Source organism: Vombatus ursinus, unplaced genomic scaffold, assembly GCF_900497805.2.
Source record: "Vombatus ursinus unplaced genomic scaffold, bare-nosed wombat genome assembly UNPS02014772.1, whole genome shotgun sequence".
NCBI classification, from domain to species: domain Eukaryota; kingdom Metazoa; phylum Chordata; class Mammalia; order Diprotodontia; family Vombatidae; genus Vombatus; species Vombatus ursinus.
The window spans coordinates 2434509-2457514 of NW_020954550.1; the positions used below are offsets into that span (position 1 = coordinate 2434509).

At 37.5% G+C, this 23006-nt stretch overlaps 1 protein-coding gene across 1 annotated transcript in view; it reads left to right on the plus strand.

Annotated features, from left to right (window-relative positions):
* The window catches only part of PDE8B (phosphodiesterase 8B), a 255279-nt gene that overhangs the window by 122500 nt on the left and 109773 nt on the right, over positions 1-23006 (plus strand). Inside the window, exon 6 of the mRNA XM_027863365.1 lies at positions 12271-12359. Within this exon, the coding sequence (XP_027719166.1) occupies positions 12271-12359 (89 nt within the window). The remainder of the gene's footprint in view (positions 1-12270; positions 12360-23006) is intronic.

Here is a 23006-nt window from a genome sequence, read left to right on the forward strand (position 1 = left end):
TCATTCATTTAGTCAACAAACAAGCATTTTTTATTTAAGTTTTTTAAAAATACATGTTTATTTATTTTACTAGATATTTCCTATTACATGTAAAATACTTGTAACATTCACTCTTAAAAATTTTGAGTTCCAAATTCCCTCCCACCCTTTCCCCCACCCCATGAAAAGGAAAGAAATATTATATCAATTATACATGTGAAGTCATGCAAAACAAATTGCCATATTAGCCATGTTGCAAAAGAAAACACACACATACAAAGAAGAAAAATAAAGAAAATTTTGAAAGTGTGCTTCAAACTGTATTCAGAGTTCCTCAGTTCTCTCTCTGGAAGTAGAAAGCATTTTTCACCATGGGTCCCTTGGAATTGTATTGGATTGTTGTCTTGATCAGAATAGCTAAGTTTTTCACAGTTATATCCTTACAATATTGCTGTTATTGTGTGCCGTATTTTCCTGGTTCTGCTCACTTCACTTTGTATCAGTTTTTATAAGTCTCCCCAGATTTTTCTACTCGTCATTTTTCTACACAATAGTATGCCATCACAATCATATACCACAACTTGTTCAGCCATTCCCCAGTTAATGGGCTTCCCCTCAATTTCCAATTCTTTGTTACCGGAAAAGGAGCTTTTAAATATTTTTGTATAAATACATCCTTTCCTTTTTCTTACAAGGTAGCATTTTTTTTTAATTGTATAGAAGACTATGTTAGGAAATAGTGTGGGAAGACAAGGATAAATAGGGCATAGTTCTTCAAGAAGTCAACAAACTCCTTTAGGTGTTTGCTTTTGTTGCTGTGTGCCAATAAATTTGACAGTCTTGGTAAAATGGATGAGTATTTACAAAATATAAATTGCCCAGATTAACAGAAGAGGAAATAAAATACTTAAATAATCCCATTTCAGAAAAATAAATTGAACAAGCCATAAATGAACTCCCTAGGAAAATATCTCCAGGGCCAAATGGATTTATAAGCGAATTCTATCAAACATTTAAAGAACAATTCATTTTAATACTAGCTAGACTATTGGGGAAAATAGGTGAAGAAAGAGTTCTACCAAATTCTTTTATGATACAAATATGGTACTGATACCTAAACCTAGAAGAGTCAAAACAGAGAAAGAAAATTATACGCCAATTTCCCTAATGAATATAGATGCAAAAATTTTAAGTAAAATATTAGCAAAAAGATTGAAGCAATTTATCATAGGAATAATACACTATGACCAGGTAGGATTTATACCAGGAATTCAGGGCTGGTTCAATATTAGGAAAACTATCAACATAATTAACCATATCAACAACAGAACTAACAGAAACCATATGATTATCTCAATAGATGCAGAAAAAGCTTTTGACAAAATACAGCACCCATTCCTATTTGAAAACATTAGAGAGCGTAGAAATAAACAGAATCTTCCTTAAAATGATAAGTAGCATCTACCTAAAACCATCAGCAAGCATTATATGTAATGGGGATAAGCTAGAAGCATTTCCAATAAGATCGGGGGTGAAACAAGGATGTACATTATCACCACTGTTGTTCAATATGGTACTAGAAATGTAAGTTGTAGCAATAAGAGAAGAAAAAGAAATTGAAGGAATTAGAATAGGCAAAGAAGAAACAAAGCTATCACTTTTTGCAGATGATATGATGATATACTTAGAGAATCCTAGAGAATCAAATAAAAAACTACTTGAAATAATAAACAACTTTAGCAAAGTTTATTTAGAAAATTAAACCACATAAATCATCGGCATTTCTATATGTTACTAAAAAAAGCCCAAAAGCAAGAGATAGAAAGAGAAATTCCATTTAAAGTTACTGTAGACATTATAAAATATTTGGAAGTCTACCTGCCAAGACAAGCCCAGGAGCTATGTGAACACAATTACAAAACATTTTTCACACAAATAAAGTCAGATTTAAATAATTAGAAAAACATCAGTTGCTCATAGGTAGGCCGAGCTAAAATAATAAAAATGATGATTCTACCTAAATTAATTTACTTATTCAGTGCCATACCAATCAGAATTCCAAAAATTATTTTATAGAGCTAGAAAAAATAACAACAAAATTCATGTGAGAGAACAAAAGGTCAAGAATATAAAATGAATTAACGAAAAGAAATGCTAGGGAAGGTGGCCTAGCCATACCAGATCTTAAATTGTATTATAAAGCAACATTCATCAAAACTACTTGGTACTGGTTAAGAAATAGAGTGGTGGATCAGTGGAATAGGTAAGATACACAAGACACAGTAGTCAATGACTATAGTAATCTACTGTTTGATAAACCCAAAGACCTCAACTTCTGGGATAAGAACTCACTATTTGACAAAAACTACTGGGAAAACTAAAAAATAGTATGGCAGAAACTGGGCATAGACCAACATCTTAGACTGTATACCAAAATAAAGTCAAAATGGGTACATGCTTTAGATATAAAAGCTGATACTGTAAGTAAGCTGGAAGAGCAAGGAGTAGTTTACCTGTAAGATTTTTGGAGAATGGAAGAATTTATGACCAAACAAGAGATAGAGAACATTATGAAATGCAAAATGGATAATTTTGATTACATTAAATTGAAAAGATTTTGCACAAACAAAGCCAATGCAACCAAGATTAGGAGGGAAGCAGAAAACTGGGAAAGAATTTTTACAACCAATGTCTCTGATAAAGGCCTAATTTCTAAAATATATAGAGAACTGAGTCAAATTTATAAGAATACAAGTCATTCCCCAACTGATAAATGGTCAAAAGATATGAACAGGCAGTTTTCAGATGAAGAAATTAAAGCTATCTATAGTCATATGAAAAAATGCTCTAAATCACTGTAGATTAGAGAAATGCAAATCAAAATGACTCTGAGGTATACATCGCACCTATCAGATTGGCTAACATGACAAAACAGGAAAATTATAAATGCTGGAGAAGATGTGGGAAAATTGGAACACTAATACATTGTTGGTGGAGTTGTGAACTGATCCAACCATTCTGGAGAGCAATTTGGAACTATGCCCAAAGGGCTATAAAAATGTGCATACCCTTTGACCCAGCAATAGCTCTTCAAGGGCTATGTCCCAAAGAGATCATACAAATGGGAAAAGGACCCACATGTACAAAAATATTTATAGCAGCTCTTTTTGTGGTGGCAAAGAATTGGAAAATGAGAGAATGCCCATCAATTGGGGAATGGCTGGACAGGTTGTGGTATATGAATGTAATGGAATGCTATTGTGCTATAAGAAATAATGAGGAAGTGAAATTCAGAAAAACCTGGAAAGACTTGTATGAACTGATGCTAAGTGAAGTAAGCAGAACCAGGAGAACATTGTACACAGTAACAGCCATGTGGTACTATGACTAGTTTTGATAGACTTAGCTCTTCTCAGAAATGCAAGGATCTAAGACATCTCTAAAAGTCTCATGATGGAAAATGCTATCCACATCCAGAGAAAGTACTATGGTGTTCGAATGCTTATCGAAGCAGACTGTTTGCTGTTTTTTTCTTGTTTTGTTTTGTTTCTTCTTTCTTGTGGTTCCTCCTGTTGGTTCTAATTCTTCTTTACAACATCACTAATGTGAAAACATGTTTAATAGCAATGTATATGTAGAGCCTATATCAGATTGCAAGCTGTCTTGGCAAGGGAGGGGGAGAAAATTTAAAATTCAAAAGCTTATGAAAATTATTGTTGAAAGCTAAAAATAAGTTAACTAAAAAATTTTTTTAAATCTCTCAAAAAATAAAAAACAAATAAAAAAGAAATATCAATCTTAAGAAAAGATATTTATTATGTTTTAATTCTTAAGAAGGATACAAATAAATATGCAACTTATACAGATGATACTCAGTTTTAACACAACCCTTAAATTCATGACAATTACCAGTCCAGCTCTTGATGTGTTTCTGGTTCAGACAATCAGGAAAAACTGTTTGCGTACCAAAAACATACTTTTCATCTTTAACACAGGGATAAAGGGGTTTTGAATGTCAAGCAGGGTTCTCTAGCTAGATTAAGTTTGATTACCCCAAATGGATTTATCAGATTCTAAATAACGGTGCTGCCTCTATTGCTCAAAGTCTTTTGTGGCCTTTTGGTGTGAGTACATTGAGTCTTCAGTAGATGGCATGCTCCATGGTAATACATGAGACTTTCAAAACGGAGTCCTGTGAACATCCCTCTCTAGACTTTAAATGCCCTGCTACTACAGGCTAGGTCTGATTTGTCTAGATAGGGGATTTGGGAAAGTAGAGAGGTGGAAGAGTGTTTAGAATCTTTTCCTGGCTTTATATCATAGAGAAAGAGAAACTACATTTTGGGTGAGGTTGTTTCTGTGCCTGGGGAATGCTTTAGGGATGAAAAGAACAATGCTAAATAAAATATTCAAGATAATAAGTTCCACATTGTGGAATTGAATAGGGTACTGATAATTAGCTCTATCCTTTCCTCTCTGAACACTTTCCTTTTGTCTGTTGTCCATTGCCTTAAAGAAGGGCATTCAATTCTGGTACACTTGTATGTTGTACCTTAATGAGATTACAAGGACATGTTTTGGGCTTATGCAACAGAAAAACCTTTAAAAGGAGGCTTGGTAAAGAAAGAGTCAGTGGAACTGGGACTCATTTTCTTTAACCTACTTTTGGAGAAATGACAAGCTATTATCACCTTTCATAATTCCTTTTCTCATCTTCAGAAAACAATTTCTTTGATTCCTTTTCCCCATCTTTCCCCCAACTCACAATTATCTTTTATGGTATCTGTCAAGCTTCTCTCAGTGCTGAACAATACAAAATTTCCTTCTTATCCTGCACATTGAGTGGAGAATAAAATAACAATACTGTAGGTTGTGTTCCTTAGAGTCAGCTAGGCTCTGGGAGTGTTTTTATGTTACTTATGTTGGCCTCTGTTTCTTATGATGACCATCCTTGGTCATCATCATTTTCAAGGCCTGGCCCTCATTCAGTGAATCTGCCTCTAATTAGCACAGAAAGCAGAATAGATTGAAGCATATCTTTCCTTCCCTAAATGACTGAAGCTTCCAGATCTATTTAAAAAAGGAAAAGAAGACAGATCAAATTTCATGGTTTGAACTTCTTTGGGAGTAAAGGTTATAAAAAATGAAATTTGGAGAGCAACCCTGTTGAGAGGCAGAGGAATGCTGGAGTAGGGAGCTGGTATTGGAGTAAGAAAGACCTGGGTTCGGGTCCCATCTCTGATACTGGCTGTGTGGCCCTGTGCTAATACCTTAATTCTTTCAGTAATTGGTAATTACTGGTAATTTTTTCAGGCTATAAGTTTCAAAGAAGGAGATGATCTGCAGGAGAAAGGGCTTCCTCAATGGGAGTTCCATATTTTAATTGAATCACAAGTCTGTTCCCCTACAAAGAAGAAGTACATCACTTTGTTTCCTTCTAAGATTTTTTTGATATATTTAAATCCCATTGAAATATTTAATGTTTCAACCATATATGACAAAACCATCTGTATGAAGAACATTAACCTTCCAAGCCCACTTGGTATCATTTAGTGCCAGGCTGGAAAGTATCCGTAGGTCAGGGATGGTGACTCATGCCTGTTATCTTTGCTACTGGGTAATACTGAGGCTGGTGGACTGTTGAGTTTGGGAATTTTGAGATGTAGTATGGCTAAAGCCAATCGGGTATCTTTGCTAAGACCAGCTTTAGTATGGTGATTCCCTGGGAGGAGAGGGCCACTAGGCTGCCTACAGAATGATAAGCCAACTCAGGTGAGGAAAATGAAGCCAGTTAAGACTTCCATACTGATCATCTTTGGGATTGGCCCATCAATGGCTGGGCAAGATCCTGGACAAGACTGGGAGATTCCATCTCCAAAAAAGAAAAAAGTACCACTTATTAAATTTGTTTATTTGCCTTTACAGAGTTAACATACTTGTGGGGCCTATTTTACTCTACTCATGAAGTTACTGTGAAATAGTAGGACCCTCCATTGTTGACCCCTAAACATGGAGGCCTGCTTTCCTTTTTTGGGCAAAAATGATTTAGCTGGCACCATTTCACCCCTACATACTTCCAACTATGCCTGTTATTCTTGTTTTCCCCAGCTGCCGTGAGAGTGTTTCACATCTCTGAGTTGTTTTGATTGTATTGAATTATTTGCTGAAACCCAGCCCTGTGTTGCTGACTGTTTAGCCCAGTGAGACTGAAGTCTATGGTCATTGATTTGGGATCCAGGGACAAGCTGTGCCTTGAAGTGTTCCAGCATAGCGCTCATTGAAGTCCTTAGTGCTATCCATAAGGGGCTTTACTGCAGGAGAGATACTCAGAGAACTTTGTACTCATTCACCTCTTGGAGCAATGAATGAACCTGCTCTTTCCATCTGAAACTTTGCATCCCTCTTTTTATTTAGTTGTCAATCTTATTGATACACTTCCTCCCTCCCCCCTCGCCCTAAAAGGTTCAGGTGGTGGAGTGGAGAGCTATGTCCTTATTTGGTGAGAGTCCTGTTAGATCATCATATGTTTATTTTAGCTCTTGATCTGTAATATCAGCTGAACCAAGTTCATTATTGTCTTATTGTCACCCTACCCCTGTTCTCCCTGATTCCCCACCAAGAGCGGTGGGTCATAATAGATATACAAAATCAGGATAACACGAAGGTAAAAGGAAGTATTCATTTGGGGTGTGTGTGTGTGTGTGTGTGTGTGTGTGTGTGTATGTGTGTGTGTATGTGTGGATATATACACACACATCCATATACATATATACTCATATACATACATATGTATGATATTGTGAGTTTTCTTATGACTAATTTCTTTAATGTAATTCTGGGAAACAAACCTCACGGGTCTGGTGTTCTCTGTGTCTGTCCATTGAGCTGTGTGAATGGTATAGATTTGGATGGGTGATAATACAGAGAATTCACAAGAAAGACAGCCTGCTATAGTGAAAAGAACATTGTTTCTTGAGTCAAAGAACCTGGGTTCAAATTTGACATCCGAAGCATGTTCTACCCTGGGCCTCGGTTTCCTCATATGAAAATCAAGGCATTAGACCAGAGGTCCTCTGCGACCCACGCTAGCCCAGGCACTGTGATTTGTAAAGTTTCTGGCTCTAGAGACTCCTCTGTGCCAGTTGTTTTGCTGCAGTTACATAACCTAGAGAATTTTAGACAACAAATAGTATCTTATCTCAGATCAAAAAGTAACACAAGGTTTTGTTTTCTTATCTTTGGCAAAAATGATTTCCAAAATTATCCTGAAATTTATCTTTTAATCAGTATTATTTCTGCATTATTTTACTATGCTTATGGCACTATGTTCATAGTTTGCTGTATTCAGTACTACCTTTCCTATGTGTTTCATGATAAATAAATCAATGCTCTGTGAATAAGAAAGGGTGCTCATAGCCAAATTCCCTAGGCTGAGGTTCAAGGTTCTTCACAGCATCAATTAATCATTCAATAAGTACTTATTAAATGCCTGCTATATGCCAGGGCAGCTAGGTGGTGCAGAGGAAGGAGCTCTGGGCTTGGAATCAGGAAGACTCATCCTCATGAGTTGAAATGTGGCCTCAAACACTTATTAGTTGGGTGACCCTGGGCAAGTCACTTAACCCTGTTTGCCTCAGTTTCCTCATCTGTAAAATGATCCAAGAGAGGGAAATGGTGAGCCACTGAAGTATCTTTGACAAAAAAAACCCAAATGGGATCACAGAGAGTTGGACACAATTGAAAAATGACTGAACAACAACAATACCAATGTGCCAGGCACTGTGCTAAGTGCTGAGTAATCCAAATTCCTTAGCTTGACACTAAGTACTTTTCTCAATCTGATTCCAAACCACAAGTTTGGCCTTACTCATGTTACTCCCCTTTAAGTGTATGAAATTTAAACTGAACAATCCGCTTTTATATATTCTCTTCAAATTGCTTATATATGTACTTTTCCACATTGAGTTGTACAGTTAGAATTATTTTTGTTCATACTTCACCTCTCTTACTATACTCTAAACTCCTTGAAGGTAGATACCATTGGCTTAGTCATCTTTGTAATCCCCTATAGATTATACACTTTATTGTTTATTGAATTTGTCATAATATATACAGATCAATTGTTTGCAGGACAATAATGGTACTTTCCAACTATGGAGGAAGTTGCTTTGTGTTTTATTGAGAAAAGAATATGTCTGCCTTGAGTTGTTGGAGCACTTGAATATATGAGTGACTTTTTGAGTATTTGTTATGACCATTTATATTAGATTTAATCTCTGTATATGTTTTATCTATCTGCTCCCTGCCCTCAGTAGATTATGAACTCCTTGAGTTAAGGGACTATATCTTAAATTTACCTACATACAGCCTTCAGTACCTATCATTGTGCATAGTAGGTATTCAGTACATTTCCAGTGAATGAACAGATGAATTCCTAAATTTTTTTTATAATAAATATTTTTCAGAGTTTTGATTGTGGGCATTGAATCCAATAGACATTTCATATTAATACATTCCATTGTCCATTCATTCATCAAACATTTATTAATTGCCTGTAATGTGCTTAGCACTAAGCATTCAAGAGCTTACTCTTTAGGTGGAAATGCAGGACTCAGCAGATAGGGCATATAAGCCAACATGTAATAATATGACAGATATTTATTTTTTCAATATTAGATTTTTGGAAATTTATTGATTAAAAAGTAGAGCTAAACAACTATAGAACTTAAATAGCCATCAGGGATGTAGCCAGCTTAAACCAGCTCCTGACAGCTGATTGTTAAATTTTTAATGTAAGCATTTATATTATGGAAAACACTCCAAGTCAGGGCTTGAGTTATTGTTTTGTTGATTGTTTAGACTAACAAAATGATGAAGAAAATGTTAGTAATCCAGATTAAGCTTAAAAGTGTATCATATAGGCATTTCCTTTTTCTGAAGAGCTGGTCATTAAACATTTGCCAGCATATTCCTAATAGATATCCATGGATGATATTAAAAACTTGCCTGTGTCTTACTGTTGGAAGAGAAGTGTTAAAAGTGTGATTTTTCTTAATTCCTTGCTTTAAGAGAAGTCCACAGTCAACAGCAGCTAAGTGGCACAGTGAGTAGAGTGCTAGGCCTGGAGTCAGGACAACTCATCTTCCTGAGTTCAAATCTGGCCTCAGACACTTACTAGCTGTGTGACCCTGGGCAAGTCACTTCACCCTGTTTGCCTCAGTTTCCTCATCTGTAAAATGAGCTGGAGAAGGAAATGGCAAACCACTACAGTATCTTTGCTAAGAAAACCTCAAACAGGGGTCCTGAAGAGTCGGATACAACTGAAAAACAATTGAATAGCAGTCAACAAAGGTTGTAACCAAAGGTCGCCTTCACCTGATGACTTCCATGGAGTTTCTAAGACTAAGAAACAGTTTAGAACCTAAGAAGATGTATTCTAGGTCATGGGGTCTTTAATTTCATTGCTTTTTAAAATTTTAGTATTTTATTTTCCCCCAGTTACATGTAAAAACAAGTTTTTAACATTCATTTTTAAAACTTTGAGTTCCAAATTCTCTCCCTTCTTCCCTCCCCACCCCACACCCCCACTGAGAAGGCAAGCAGTTCAATATAGATATGTGGAGTCATGCAAAATGCTTCCATAATAGTCATGTGGTGAAAGAAAACATAGACAAAAAAAACCTCAAGAAAAATTTTGATCGTTTATTAATTGGGAAATGACTCTCATTTTTATAAATTTGATTCAGTTCTTTATGTTTGAGAAATGAGGCCTTTTATCAGAGAAACTTACCTTCAAAATTTTTTTTTCACAGTTACTATTGCTAACTGTATTTCCCTCCTTCCTATTCCCCCACTTATTCTATTCTCTCTCTCCTTTCACCCTGTGCCGCCTCAAAAGTGTTTTGCCCCCAATCTGCCCTCCCTTCTATCTACCTTGTCTTATCCCCTTCCCCCCTACTTTCCTGTAGGGTAAGATAGATTTCTATACCCAATGGAGTGTGTATGTTATTCCCTCTTTGAGCCAATTCTGATGAGGGTAAGGTTGACTCACTCCCTCTCACCTCCCCCCTCTTCCCTTTTTCTTACCTCTTTTATGTGAGATAATTTACCCCATTCTGCCTCTCCCTTTCTTTTTCTCCTAGTGCATTCTTCTCACACCCTTTAATTTTATTTTTTAGCTATCATCCCTTTATATTCAACTCGCACCTGTGCCATCTGTCTATCTATACTTCTTCTGACTACCCTAATAATGAGAAAGGTCTTATGAGTTACACATATCATCTTTCCATGTAGGAATGTGAACAGTTTAATAAGTCTCTTATGATTTCTCTTTCCTGGTTGCCTTTTTATGTTTCTCATGAGTCTTGTATTTGAAAGTCAAATTTTCTATTCAGCTCTGGTTTTTCTAAAGTATGCATGAAATTCCTTTATTTCATTGAATGTCCATTTTTCCCCCTGAAGGAATATGCTCAATTTTGCTGGGTAGGTGATTCTTGGTTGTAATCCTAGCTACTTTGACCTCCAGAATATCATGTTCCAAGTCCTCTGATCCCTTAATGTAGAAGCTGCTAAATCTTGTGTTATCCTGATTGTGGCTCCACAATACTTGCATTGTTTCTGGCTGCTTGCAATATTTTCTTCTTGACCTGGGAACTCTGGAATTTGGGTATAATATTCCTAGGAGTGTTCCTTTGGAGATCTCTTTCAGGAGGTGATTGGTGAATTCTTTCAATTTCTATTTTACCCTCTGGTTCTAGAATATCAGGGCAGTTTTCCTAGGCTCTTTTTTGATTGTGGCTTTCAGGTAGTCCAATAATTTTCAGATTATCACTCCTGGATCTATTTTCCAGGTCAGTTGTTTTTCCATTGAGATATTTCACATTATCTTCTATTTTTTCATTCTTTTGGTTTTGTTTTATTGTCACTTAATTTCTCATAAAATCATTAGCTTCCAATTGCTCCATTCTAATTGTTAAGGAATTATTTTCTTCAGTGAGCTTTTGGACCTCTTTTTCGATTTGGCCTTTTTAAGGCATTCTCCTCATTGACTTTTTGGACCTCTTTTACCATTTAACCTAGTCTATTTTTTTAAAGTGTTATTTTCTTTAATATTTTTTTGTGTCTCCTTTACCAAGCTATTGACTTGTTTTTCATAATTTTCTTGCATCACTCTCATTTCTCTTCCCAATTTTTCCTCTACTTCTCTTACTTGATTTTCACAATCATTTTTGAACTGTTCCATGTCTTGAGACCAATTCATATTTTTCTTGGAGGCTTTGGATGTAGGAGTTTTGACTTTGTTGTCTTCTTCTGGGTGTATGTTTTGATCTTCCTTGTCACCATAGTAACTTTATATAGTCAAGAGGTTTTTTTTTTTTCATTGCTTGCTCATTTTCCCAGCATATTACTTGACCTTTTAACTCTTTTTTAAGGTAGGGCTCTACTTCCAGGGTAGATGGCACACTGTCCCAAGTTTCAGGGGTTTTGTGCAGCTGTTTTCAGAAATACTTCTAGAGACCTGTAGGTTTTCAGTTCTTCCAAGGTGGTATGGTAGAAGAAGAGGTGTTTTCTGCTCTTCTGACCTGTTCTGTGGTCTGGGTGTGACCACAAGCACTCTCTTCTACCCTGGAGCTGTGAGGAGGGTCGCCCCTCCACTGTGGCCACAAGCTGTGCTATGCTAGTGCTCCTCTTCACACCAGGACGACCACCCAGGACTAAGACCCAGATCCAAGTATGAGCAAAGCAACATAGATCTGCCTCAATGCTAGCAAAGAGACCCCTGTAGTCTCCTTCTGACCAGTTGTTCAATCCCCTTTTGGTGTGTGGGCTGAGAGCTCTGAAAGTAGCCACTGCTGCTGCAGATTCAGCGACTCCCAAGGCTTACCTCTGGTTTGCTGGGGCCCAGTCTATGCTGGCGCAGCCTGGGCTGGACTGTGCTCCTCTCTCACCATGATGCAACGGACCTTTCCTGCCAACCTCCCAAGTTGTCTTGGGCTGGAAATTTGTTTCACTCCATCTTTTTGTGGGTTCCGCTGCTCTAGAAATTTGGTTAGAGTCATTTTTAAAGGTATTTGGAGGGGTTTGGGGGAGACCTCAGGCAAGTCTTTGCCTTTACTCCTCCATCTTAGCTCCCCCTCCACCTTTCATTTCATTTCATGCTACTTATTTGCAATATAGAGATCAAAGTGAGGTTGGAGGGGGAGGGAACTATTTATTATATTTAGGGTTTTCCTCTCTAACAAATGATTGTACGTATCTCACAGGCTGTCTTTCATTCTTTTTCTTTTTCAGAGATTTATGGAGAATAGCAGTATCACTGCTTGTTACAATGAACTAATTCAAATAGAACACGGGGAAGTTCGATCACAATTCAAATTACGGTACGTTGGAAACATGGCAAAATTAAGTTCCAGTTTAGCAATACTCTAAATCAGTTTGTCAGTCAGCACCACTTGAAGTCATTGGGTTGGATGTGAATGGCTGAGCACCAAGAATAACACAGAAAGTCAAACAGGAGCACCAGGTCAGAAAGTAACTCTAATGTATTGAACCCATGTCCTCTCAGTTGGGCCTGCAGAGCCCAGATCGCCCATCTTTTATGATGTAGCCAGAGTGGGAGCCCTTGGAGAGGATGGGACAAGTTTTTAGCTCCTCTGCCTTTCTCAGCACAGACTGCTATTTCAAGCACGTTCTTAAAATAACGTACGAGGAAAGTATTACTCAATATTCAGTTGTCAGATTCTGGCTGAAGAATAAGTAGCTCCAGAGGATTACCTTTTATTTCTATTTGTGAGTTCTTGTTTTGGACATATATGATGTTAGCATACAAGGATGGATATTTATCATTCTGGCCAAAATTAAGTTGCCATGATAGCCTTTTTATGCTGAACAGGAAGAGTATTGAAGATGAGAAAGACTTGAATTCAAATTGGACCTCAGACACTAGTGTGACCTTGAGCAAATCACTTACCCTATTGGGGTTAAGTAAGTCACTTAACCCTGTTGGCCTCAGTTTCTGGTTTATAAAATGGGATCAAAAATACTTGCTATTACTTACTTCATAGAGTTGTTGTGGAGAAGTTAATGTGAATTGTTATAGTTTGAACCAAATATTTTAAGTAGCAGGTTATAAAGCTCTTTGGGACTGAGAAAGGATGAAACATATTATCCAGCCTCCTAAACTAGTCAGAATTTTGGTTTCTGATACCAAAATCTCTTGGTGTATTCATTCTTAAGTAACAAATTGTATCCAGTTATGATGTCCTAATCCTTACCAGACCCAACTACTCTGGACAATAATAATAATAATTAATGTTTATATGATACTCTAAGGTTCTAAAAGCACTTGACACATATTTGATCCTCACAAGAATGCTGTGAAGTAGGTATTATTGTTATCCCCTTTTGTATATGAGGAAACTGAGGCTGAGAGGAATTGTGATTTGAATTTAGGTCCTCCTGACTCTATCTCCTAGTTCTCTGTCTTCTATACCACCTGCACCCTAGACCTTTGACCATAATTTGGCATCAAGAACTTAACATCAATAATATAGCATTTCATTACTAAGATGGAAGGGAGTACATATGTGCTGCTAAGTTAAAACACAAATCCATTACTCATTTTGTTGTTGGGTCATTTTCCAGTTGTGTCCAACTCTTTGTGACCCCATTTGGGATTTTCTTGGCAAAGATACTGTGGTGTTTTGCCATTTCCTTCTCAAGCTTATTTTACAGATCAGGAAACTGAGGCAAACAGGATTAAGTGACTTACCCAGGGTCTCACAGCTAGTAAGTGTCTGAGACCAGTTTTGAACTCAGAAAGATGTCTTCCTGACTTCAGACCCAGTACTCTATCCACTGCACAACCTACCAGCCCCACATTACTCAGTACACATCTAAAATGATTAAGAGTAAATCTTTGCTCTAATCATCATCCTGAAAAATGTGTGTGTGTGTGTGTGTCTGTGTGTCTGTGTGTGTCTGTGTGTCTATGTGTTTGTTCTCTAAGTTACAGCCCCGCCATAGGACAGTCTATGGAAGTACATGGTTGTTCAGACTCAAGGTTGGGGCTACATCTTTGGTCTCATGAACTCCTTTGGAATCAGCTCTGATTCTGTTAACTGAATTTATCTTGGATTTATCCTTCTTGAAACTCTTTTTATTTTGACAGAAGACAGCATGGTAAAATGTAAAAACAGCTGGATGTGAAATGCGAAGATTTACTTTATAACTTGGGTTCTGTCTCTTAATAACTGTGTAACCATGGGCAAGTAACATTCTCTCTGGGCCTCAGTCTCCTTATCTGGAGAGAGGTTGAATCAGGCGACTTCCAAGATCCTTTCCCTCTCTGCTTCTGTGAAAGTGAGCTACCTTTTAGAGTAACAAGTTCCATTAAGTTTGCTGGCCATTGTTTTTTTTCTTTAATTTCTTTTACATTTGCCCGAACTTTGAGCTTCAGGGTGTGCCCCGTGAATAAGTATATGTCACCTTTCCAATTCCTTTTGTGATTTTACAGGCTATGATCACATCTTCTCAGAACCTTTGTCCTTTAAGACTAGAAATTTAATCTTCTGGCTCCACCTGCATTTTTGCAATTGCCTTTCTTTGAACTTTTCCCAGTTTTGTCTTACCTCACTGAGAACCTAAACTGCATGAAGGATTCCAGAAGCTAATTTGCTGTGGTTATATTTCATTACCTGGAAGAGCAAACCTCCTCCCCATTCTTAGAATTTCATTATATCTTTTCTATAATGTCTAAGAAATGTTTAAGCAACTGATCACAGGGTCATCTATTAATACAACTCTGCCCGTAGGATCATAGAATTTAGAGCAGCGGGACCTTAAAGATCATCTAGCCCAACTCTCTTGTGTTATAGATGAATTAACAAGGGTCCAGCCTTAGTGACTTGGCCATGCAGAGCCAGAATTTGAGTCAAGTAATACATCCTTTGGTATTTGTTTTCCAATAGCTTTGTGTGTTTTTGTTTTTGTTTTGGAGGAGAAGGGAAACTTTTTTGTCTTAATATCCTTAGTGCTTAGCATAAAAGCTTGGACACTTAATAAATGTTTGTTAATTAACTGACTTACTAGAAAGTCTAAGTGTGTCTATAAGCCCTTTAAGCAATTTCAAAGATGAATGAAGAATGATTTTCCTCTGCACAAATCACATCGCCTTTCCTTCAAAAACTTATGCTTCTTAATCATACTAATATGTAAATTATTGTTTGCATTTCTTGTGACCTCTACTGTTTCTAATTAATATTTATTATACAATAATAATAGCATTTAAACCATACTTTACAGTTTTCAAACTCCTTGATCCAAAGTAATCCATTGAGGCAGGTCATGTAAGTGTATTAGTAATGCATTTTAGATGGTTTCACAATTACTAGCAAGGAAGGAAGGAAGGAAATAAGCATTTATTAAGCCCCTACAATATGTCAGAGGGCAGCTAGATGGTGCAGTAAATAGAATTGTCAGGCCTGGAGTCAGGAAGACTCATCTTCCTGAGTTCAAATCCTGCCTCAGACACTTAATAGCTGTGTGACCATGGACAAGTCACTTAACCCTGTTGGCCTCAGTTTCCTCATCTGTCAGATGAGCTGGAGGAGGAAATGGCAAAGCACTCCAATAAGACAACACCAAATGGAGTCATGAAGAATTGAACACAGCTTAAAAAATGACAGCAACTGAATGCATCAGGCACTGTGGTAAGTGCTTTAAAAATATTATTTCGTTTGATCCTCACGACAGCCCTCAGAAGTAGGTGCTATTATTATATTCATTTACAACTGAGGAAACTGAGGCCAACAAAGGTTAAATGTCCCTGCGGTCACATAGCTAGTATCTGAAAAAATTATATAGAAATTCTTATTCACTTTTGATTAATTTCTTGCCAATGAATTGCCTTATAGATAAACAATATGGTTCCCTATTGCTTGGAAAATTTATTCATTTAATTTTAAGTCATTGTTATTTTTTGATGAAATATTTAATGAGCTAGGTGATAGTAATGGTCACATAGCCTCGCATCATATAATTCAGGGTGGTCACCTTGGTGTTGCCTAGTTGGTATTTTTGCTGTGTTAAGAAGTCCTTTCTTTCAAAGGTATTCATTCCATTGTGCAGCATTGAAGTCAAGCATAGTCATTCAAGATGACACAACAGAGAGAGGCCTTGAGCATTACTAAATCTACATCAGATTATGGTTTAGGTGAAAGACAACACAGAGACAAAGAGCAGTATGACTCTTAACTTCTCTCCATATTCCCTGTAGTGTATAAATACTCATACCTTGATGAAGAGTTACTACCTACATAATGTGTGTGTGTGTAGTTGTTTGCCTGTCTTCTCCCCCATTAGACTATGGACTGGGATGGTTGTTTTTTGTTTTTGTTTGTTTTAGCCTTTTGTTACATCCCTGGTGTTTAGCATGGTACCTGGCGCTTAATAAATGCTCTCTGATTTGACTTGACAGGAGAATGGTGTTGAGTGAGGCAGGAGTCAATTGTAAGAGTTGCAGTGACTGGACTCAGATTCTTAGTGCAGGCCTTTCCAAGTGTTGTTCCTCAATGAAGCGGAAGCCTTGTCCATACCCTCAGCAGCAAGGAATCTTTCTGCGAAAGGAGACTCTTACTCCTAACTGCCTGCACTAGTTTTTAAACCTGGAAAGATTAAAATAATAGCCCAGAAGGAGTTGGTCTGTGGGGCACCTACGAGAAGGATGAAGCTGTCCCTCCGTTCAGAGGGGAGTGTATTATGTCTCTTGTAGAGCAGCCTGGCAGCTCTGCTTTGCTTAGTGAATTGTGACACCTTTAGCATAGTGGTGCTTATTGGAAGACAGATTCAGGGTTCTGCCCAGACGTACAGAACACGTTAAACCTCTTCTCAAATGCATGTGGTCTGGGTCCCCCTGGACCACAAGGGCACCATACAGTATATTAGGTGACAGTCAGACTAGTTCATAGGACCAAAGCCTTAGGGCTCGAAGGGACCTTAGAAGTAATCCAGTCTGACATCATTTTACAGGTTAAAAAATTGACCTTTAGAGGAGATGAAATGATTTGTCCAGCATCACACGAGAAGTAATCAGCAGGGGCTGACTTCTTCCAAGCCCGGGGCTTTTCCCACAGTACCTCATCTTTGGCTTTCTTCCTCCTTTATCCCTTTGACCCTTTGTGACCTTTGAGGCTCATTGCCTTATCAGGGTCACTCAGAAAATCCATATGCACTCCAGTGACAATTTATTCTCTGCACCATTATTCCCTGCACAGGTTCAGCTTCTTATTATATAATACGTGAACAATTATAGTCTAATTATGTAGTGAATTACATAATGCTCTTCTCTACAATTCCACCCCCAGCTGCAACTAAATATGTAATATAACCATCATCCAGCATGGGTAGTTTGTTCTGCAGAACAATATTCATTGTTCAAATGTGAAACTTTTTTTTTATTTATACAAGTGCTTGGCCACCAAGTGATGATTTTGGGGGCCCCAGCAATTCTCAAAGATTGGCAACCAGTATTTAGAGAGTTCATGACTTGTGTCAAGGGAAGGAGTACCCACACCTGTGAATTCAGGGTTCTTTGAGAATGGAAATAGGTGAATGTCTTTATGCTATTTATTGTGGTGAGACCTATCTAATCCATCTCCCTAAAAGGGCAGCAAGGACTTAACCATATTCTGAGGTGTGTGCCATGTTCAACTCATAACCAGACACTGCTTAATAGATATTTAATATCCATAATCTGGGAGGTGAACCAAACTCTGGTGTTTCTTTTAAAGCCAATCAGCTTATTAATGGCTAAGTTCTTTAGCCTGCTAAGTACACCATTGCTCCCTTTTACTAGGGAATAATTTCTGACTGGCAGAACCTTAAGCTTTGTGAAGTAAAATGTCTCTCCTTATTAATAGGTATTTGTAGGGCCCTTTTTATTTATTTAGTTTTTTTTCCAGCCTCCTTCTCCCCCCTTTTCATCAGCTGGTGTTCACGTTAGCTCTCTATGATAACGACAGTGTGATAGGAAGAGAAACACGGTCTTTCACTTTAAAGACCTGAACACAGTTACAAGGGGCGTTATTCACAATGCAAAGTGAAATGGCGGGGTGGAGTCTCATCATGTCCTATCAGGAAATCAGGGAGCTGGTGCTCACAGTGGCAAAAATTCTCACTGTTCCTTGACTTCTTCCTGCTCCCAGGGTCGTTTAGCATGGTAAAAGCTGTCCCCAATAGGTCCAACTCCCTAGGCACCGCTATATTCACTGAATCTAGATCTTAGGCCTGCTTTTTGATGAGCATATGAAAAATTCAGTTTGACAAAGATTCATTAAATGCCTATTATGCACAAAATACTTTGCACAGAGAGATACTAAGATGAAAAATAGCACAGACCCTATCTTCTCAGTGCTTAGAGTCTATCAGAAAATCAATTAACAAGTATTTAATTAAGCCTTTACTGTGGGGCAAATAGTGTGGTAGGGGCTGGGGATATAAGAACAAAGAATGAAGCAATCCCTAGTCATAGGGAGCTAATATTCTAAAGGGGCAGATAATAAGAACATAAATTAATATATACAGCATAAATATAAAATGAATAGATACAAATACATAGAAAGGCGTGCATAGAAGTGCAAGCTAATTTATGAGGGAGAGTGGACACAAGCATTGAAAAGCTTTGATGGTGCTTGAGCTGTGTCTTAAAGGAAGAGAGGACGCTAAGAGAGATAGCATTCCATGCAGGGGGAGCTCATGAAAAGGCATTGAATGTTCAGATTCCTCAAGACTCTAGCCAACATGGTGAATCTTTAATAAACCTTGTCTTTGGCTGGAAAAAAAAAAAAAGAAAAGGCATTGAGAGTGGATATAGAGCAAGAGTGTGCTGATACATATTTAACAACCAGCTCTCTGAAAATACATGACACCCTTTTAAGTTTAAACTGCATTGTTAATATATTATCCATCACTTAAGTATAGACAGTTAACAAAACAATAAATCAAGCCCTGACTTAAAAGTACTTGCAGATTTCTGAGTTGTGCATGTTCCCACTAAAAAGTTCACAATTGGCTCTTGCAAGCCAGCACAATCTGGCACCAGCATTCTCCTGATATGGAGTGTCTTGTTTGAGAAGCAGAGAGAAGACCAAGTTGTCTCGATATGGAGTGCAGGATAGGGAGAGATGTCCAATGAGGCTAAGAAGATAGCTTGAGGCCAGGTTGGGTAGGACTTTGAAAGTGAAAAAGAGAAGTTAGGGGCAGCTAGGTGGGGCAGTGGATAGAGCACCGGCCCTGGATTCAGGAGGACCTGAGTTCAAATCCAGTCTCAGACACTTAACACTTACTAGCTGTATGACCCTGGGCAAGTCACTTAACCCCATTGCCTAGCCAAAAAAAAAAAAAAAACCCTGAGAAAGAGAAGTTATACTTAATCCTAGAGTCAATAGGAACCCACTGGAATTGGTTTAACAGGGCAGTCATATTGTATGTGCCTAAAGAAAATTACTCTGACAGCAAAGTGTATGTTAGACTGTTTTGGTGAGAGACTCAAGCCAGGGAGACCAATTATGAAGCTGTTTCAGCGATCTCAGTGAATGGTCAGGAGGGCCCAAACTAAGACAGTGCTTTTATAAGCAGAGAGATGTGAGAGTTGTTGTGAAGGAAGGAGTGGAAGGATTGGGCAACTGATTGGATATGTGGTTTCAGGGAGAGTGAGAGGTCATGGTTAGTACTGAGGTTACAAACCTAGAAGGAGGGTGGAGTCTTTGAGAGAAATAGGGAATCTCGGGGGGGAGAGGAATGTTTGGAGGGGACGATAATGAGCTCCATTTGGGACATGGTGACTTTGAGGTGTCTCTTAGGATGGGAACAAATCACAGAACCTTAGAGCTAGAAGGAGCCGTTTGCTTCAATCCCCTTATTTTGCCAGCAAGGAAACTCGCCAATGTCATTGAGGCATTTATGTTGTACAGCTGAATTTCCGCTCACCTGCCTCCCAGTTCAGAAGTCCTTCTGCTGAGTTTTTCCTGATGTGTTCTCCAATAAAATTACCTGTAAGGGTTATCTATGTTTCCAGCCATTCCAGATATTATAGTACTTGTTGTTTCATCTTCTTGTTTCTGTTGGCAATTCCTCAGTTTCTTTTCTTGGAGACTACAAAAAAGGGGTAAATGCGATGAAGCAGAATGCTAAAGTTCCCAAGAACAGAAAGTTAATAAAGCAAAAACACCTCGGCATGAATAATATTAAAAATTAATACGAGCAATTAAGTTTCCAAACAGAGAACATGACTCATATTGATTATCTCATTCTTCTGCAGGTTTTATAGCAATCATGTAAAGTCTATCTAAACATTGAAGTCCCGTAGTATTAATCTCTAAGGGTAATTAATTTGCAAGAATTATTGATACCCTCTTACCTAGATTGCTCATAAAAATATACCCTATCCTATTGGATATTTTTTTAATGTTTCATTGGCAGTTACCAAAGATAATGGTTTAATAGATATAGGAGGCCACATTTAAGAATTTTTTTAAAGAAGGATACAACTTGAAAGGGTAGCAATGATAGTATTTTAAATACCCATTTATATTCTTAACAGGAAAATACACACACACACACACACACACACACACACGCGCGCGCACTCTTAAGGACTGGGCAAGGGATTAATCCGTAACTCAATAACATTTATAGGGTAAGGCCTAATTTAGCAAGTACCGATATTTAAAAATTATCCTAAGCAAAGTATAATTCTTGCATCCTTGTCTTCAGATGCCTTTTTTGAATGCAGGTGCAAGACATAAAGGGCAAGGACAGGTCCTTCAGGTTTATCTGACTGAGGTACCTCTTATGGAAGAATACAAAAGAAATGTTTTGGGTAAAGATGGTTTTTCTTTACATCATACCTGGAGGCATTTTAGTAGTCACATATCTTATTTTTTTAATGTTCTTCTTCATTCTCCTCCCAGCCCCACCCCTTTCAGTGTTCATTTGTGCATGAAGTATGGCAGAAGGGTTACTTGGCTTTAGTTTTCAGATCATATGGACAAAAGTAGTTGGAAAAAATAGCTTCCACTCATTAAAAGCTAGAATCTACAGACATTTTATGAGGCAGTCTAGTATACAAGACCAAATAATGGACCTGGTGTCAAGAAGAGCTAAGCTCAAGTCATATGTCTGAAACATACTGCCTGTGAGCATGTGGTCAAGTCATTTAATTGAACCTTAGTTTCTTCATCTGTAAAATGATGATAATGTCTGTAGCACCTACCTCACAGGGGTAGTGAGAAACTCAAATGGCACTTTGCAAACTTGAAATATAAATGTCTACTTTTCTCTCAAATATGACTTGAATGAATAAAAAGGCATTTGTTAATCACCTACTGTATGCCATGCACTGTGCCAAGTGCTGGGGATACAAATACAAAAGTAAAACAATCCCATATTACAATCTGTCCGTATCTCATCGGGTTCCACTTTTATTCAGATAATTTCATAAGTCCTTCATCATAGGGATCTATTCTGTTATCTGTTGAGGGCCTTTCTCCTGATCTGTTAACATCACATTAAATACCAATGGAGCAAACAGGCTGCCTATCTACTCTTTTGTCCTCACTATGTGGTCTCCTGTTTTAATTGTACATCTCCTTGATAATATTGTTTACACTGCTTTTGACACACATTTCTTCGTTGGCGATGTGTTGCAACCTATTCATACTCACATTGCTGATTGGGTGACTTTCTTCTTTATTTCTTGGGAGATTTTGTTACTCCATTATTTGTAGTTGTATAGCATCATTGGAAGGATACTAATTTTTAAAAAATGGACCATCATTTCCAGAAAAAGCATCAAGGTAAACGTACTATGCAGTTTCTCAAATGCAATCCAGTGTACTGTCTTCCTTTTCAATTCTGAGCCCAGCTCACTGTCAAGCTTCAGTGTTTTTGAAAGATTTAGAAAAGCTCTATGGATTGTCCATCCCACTTTATATCATCGTCTGGACAATAGTCGTAATTCATCCACTTGTTTTTTTTTTTCTTCATGGTTTATTGGACTGAGTGATTATAGATCCCATTTGGGAGGCTCTGCAAAGTTCTGGGACTTGGTGAAATCAGGACAATGTCAACTGCAAAAAGGGACATCTAGAGGACCTTACCATGTATAGGAGACCCTCCTCTGTTGGCATTCGTTACTAGACATCCATCATGACAGCGGCAGACATCTTTGGAGAGCATGTCATCCTGTCTTATTCTTCACTTGATATTAATAATTAGAGGGTTGTTGAATTAAGTTATAGGTATTGTTGCATCTTATAAGTGATTATGCATAATTTTAACATATGCATGAAAGACTGCTTATTAGAACAGGTTACATTTTTCTGTACTGAATCAAATGATTTTTCATAGCCAACAAGCAATAAGCACAGTGGGATCTCATATTCTCCACAACGTTCAGTCATTTCTGTGGCTGTATAAATATTGTTAGCTGTAGAATGTCCTTTGTGAAAACCTTCCTATTCTCTTCTCATACCTTCATGAAGAATTCCTTTGATTCATGTTTAAATTATTCCCATAAAATAGTTATTGATATTTTCTTGGTCACCTTTTTTCAGTAATAACAATGTCTCTAATTTTTTCCAAGCATTTGGTATTCTCTCCTTTCAAATATTTCAAGGACTTATCCCTGAATACCTTCAAAATTGTGTTACTTTTAGCATAGCTCTGGGCTTTATATATATTTGATGTAATCCAGTTGCTCTTTCTGTCTTTGTTTTCTTTATTTTCACGGCTACTTCCTCATCTAGTGCCTCAAAACTACAATGGTAGTGCTTGACAGTGATGGTTTTATAGTGATTGATGAAGAAAATAATTTCTTATCAAAATCTTAGCAGATCTCTTTCTTTTCTTTGTTGTCCTTCTAAACTTATCTTTAAATATTCTTGGAATGATCTGACTTAATTGGGTCTATTCACCACGTTCTCTATAAGATGCTTTTCCCTTCTCCACTTATCGTTGTTTTGTGAATC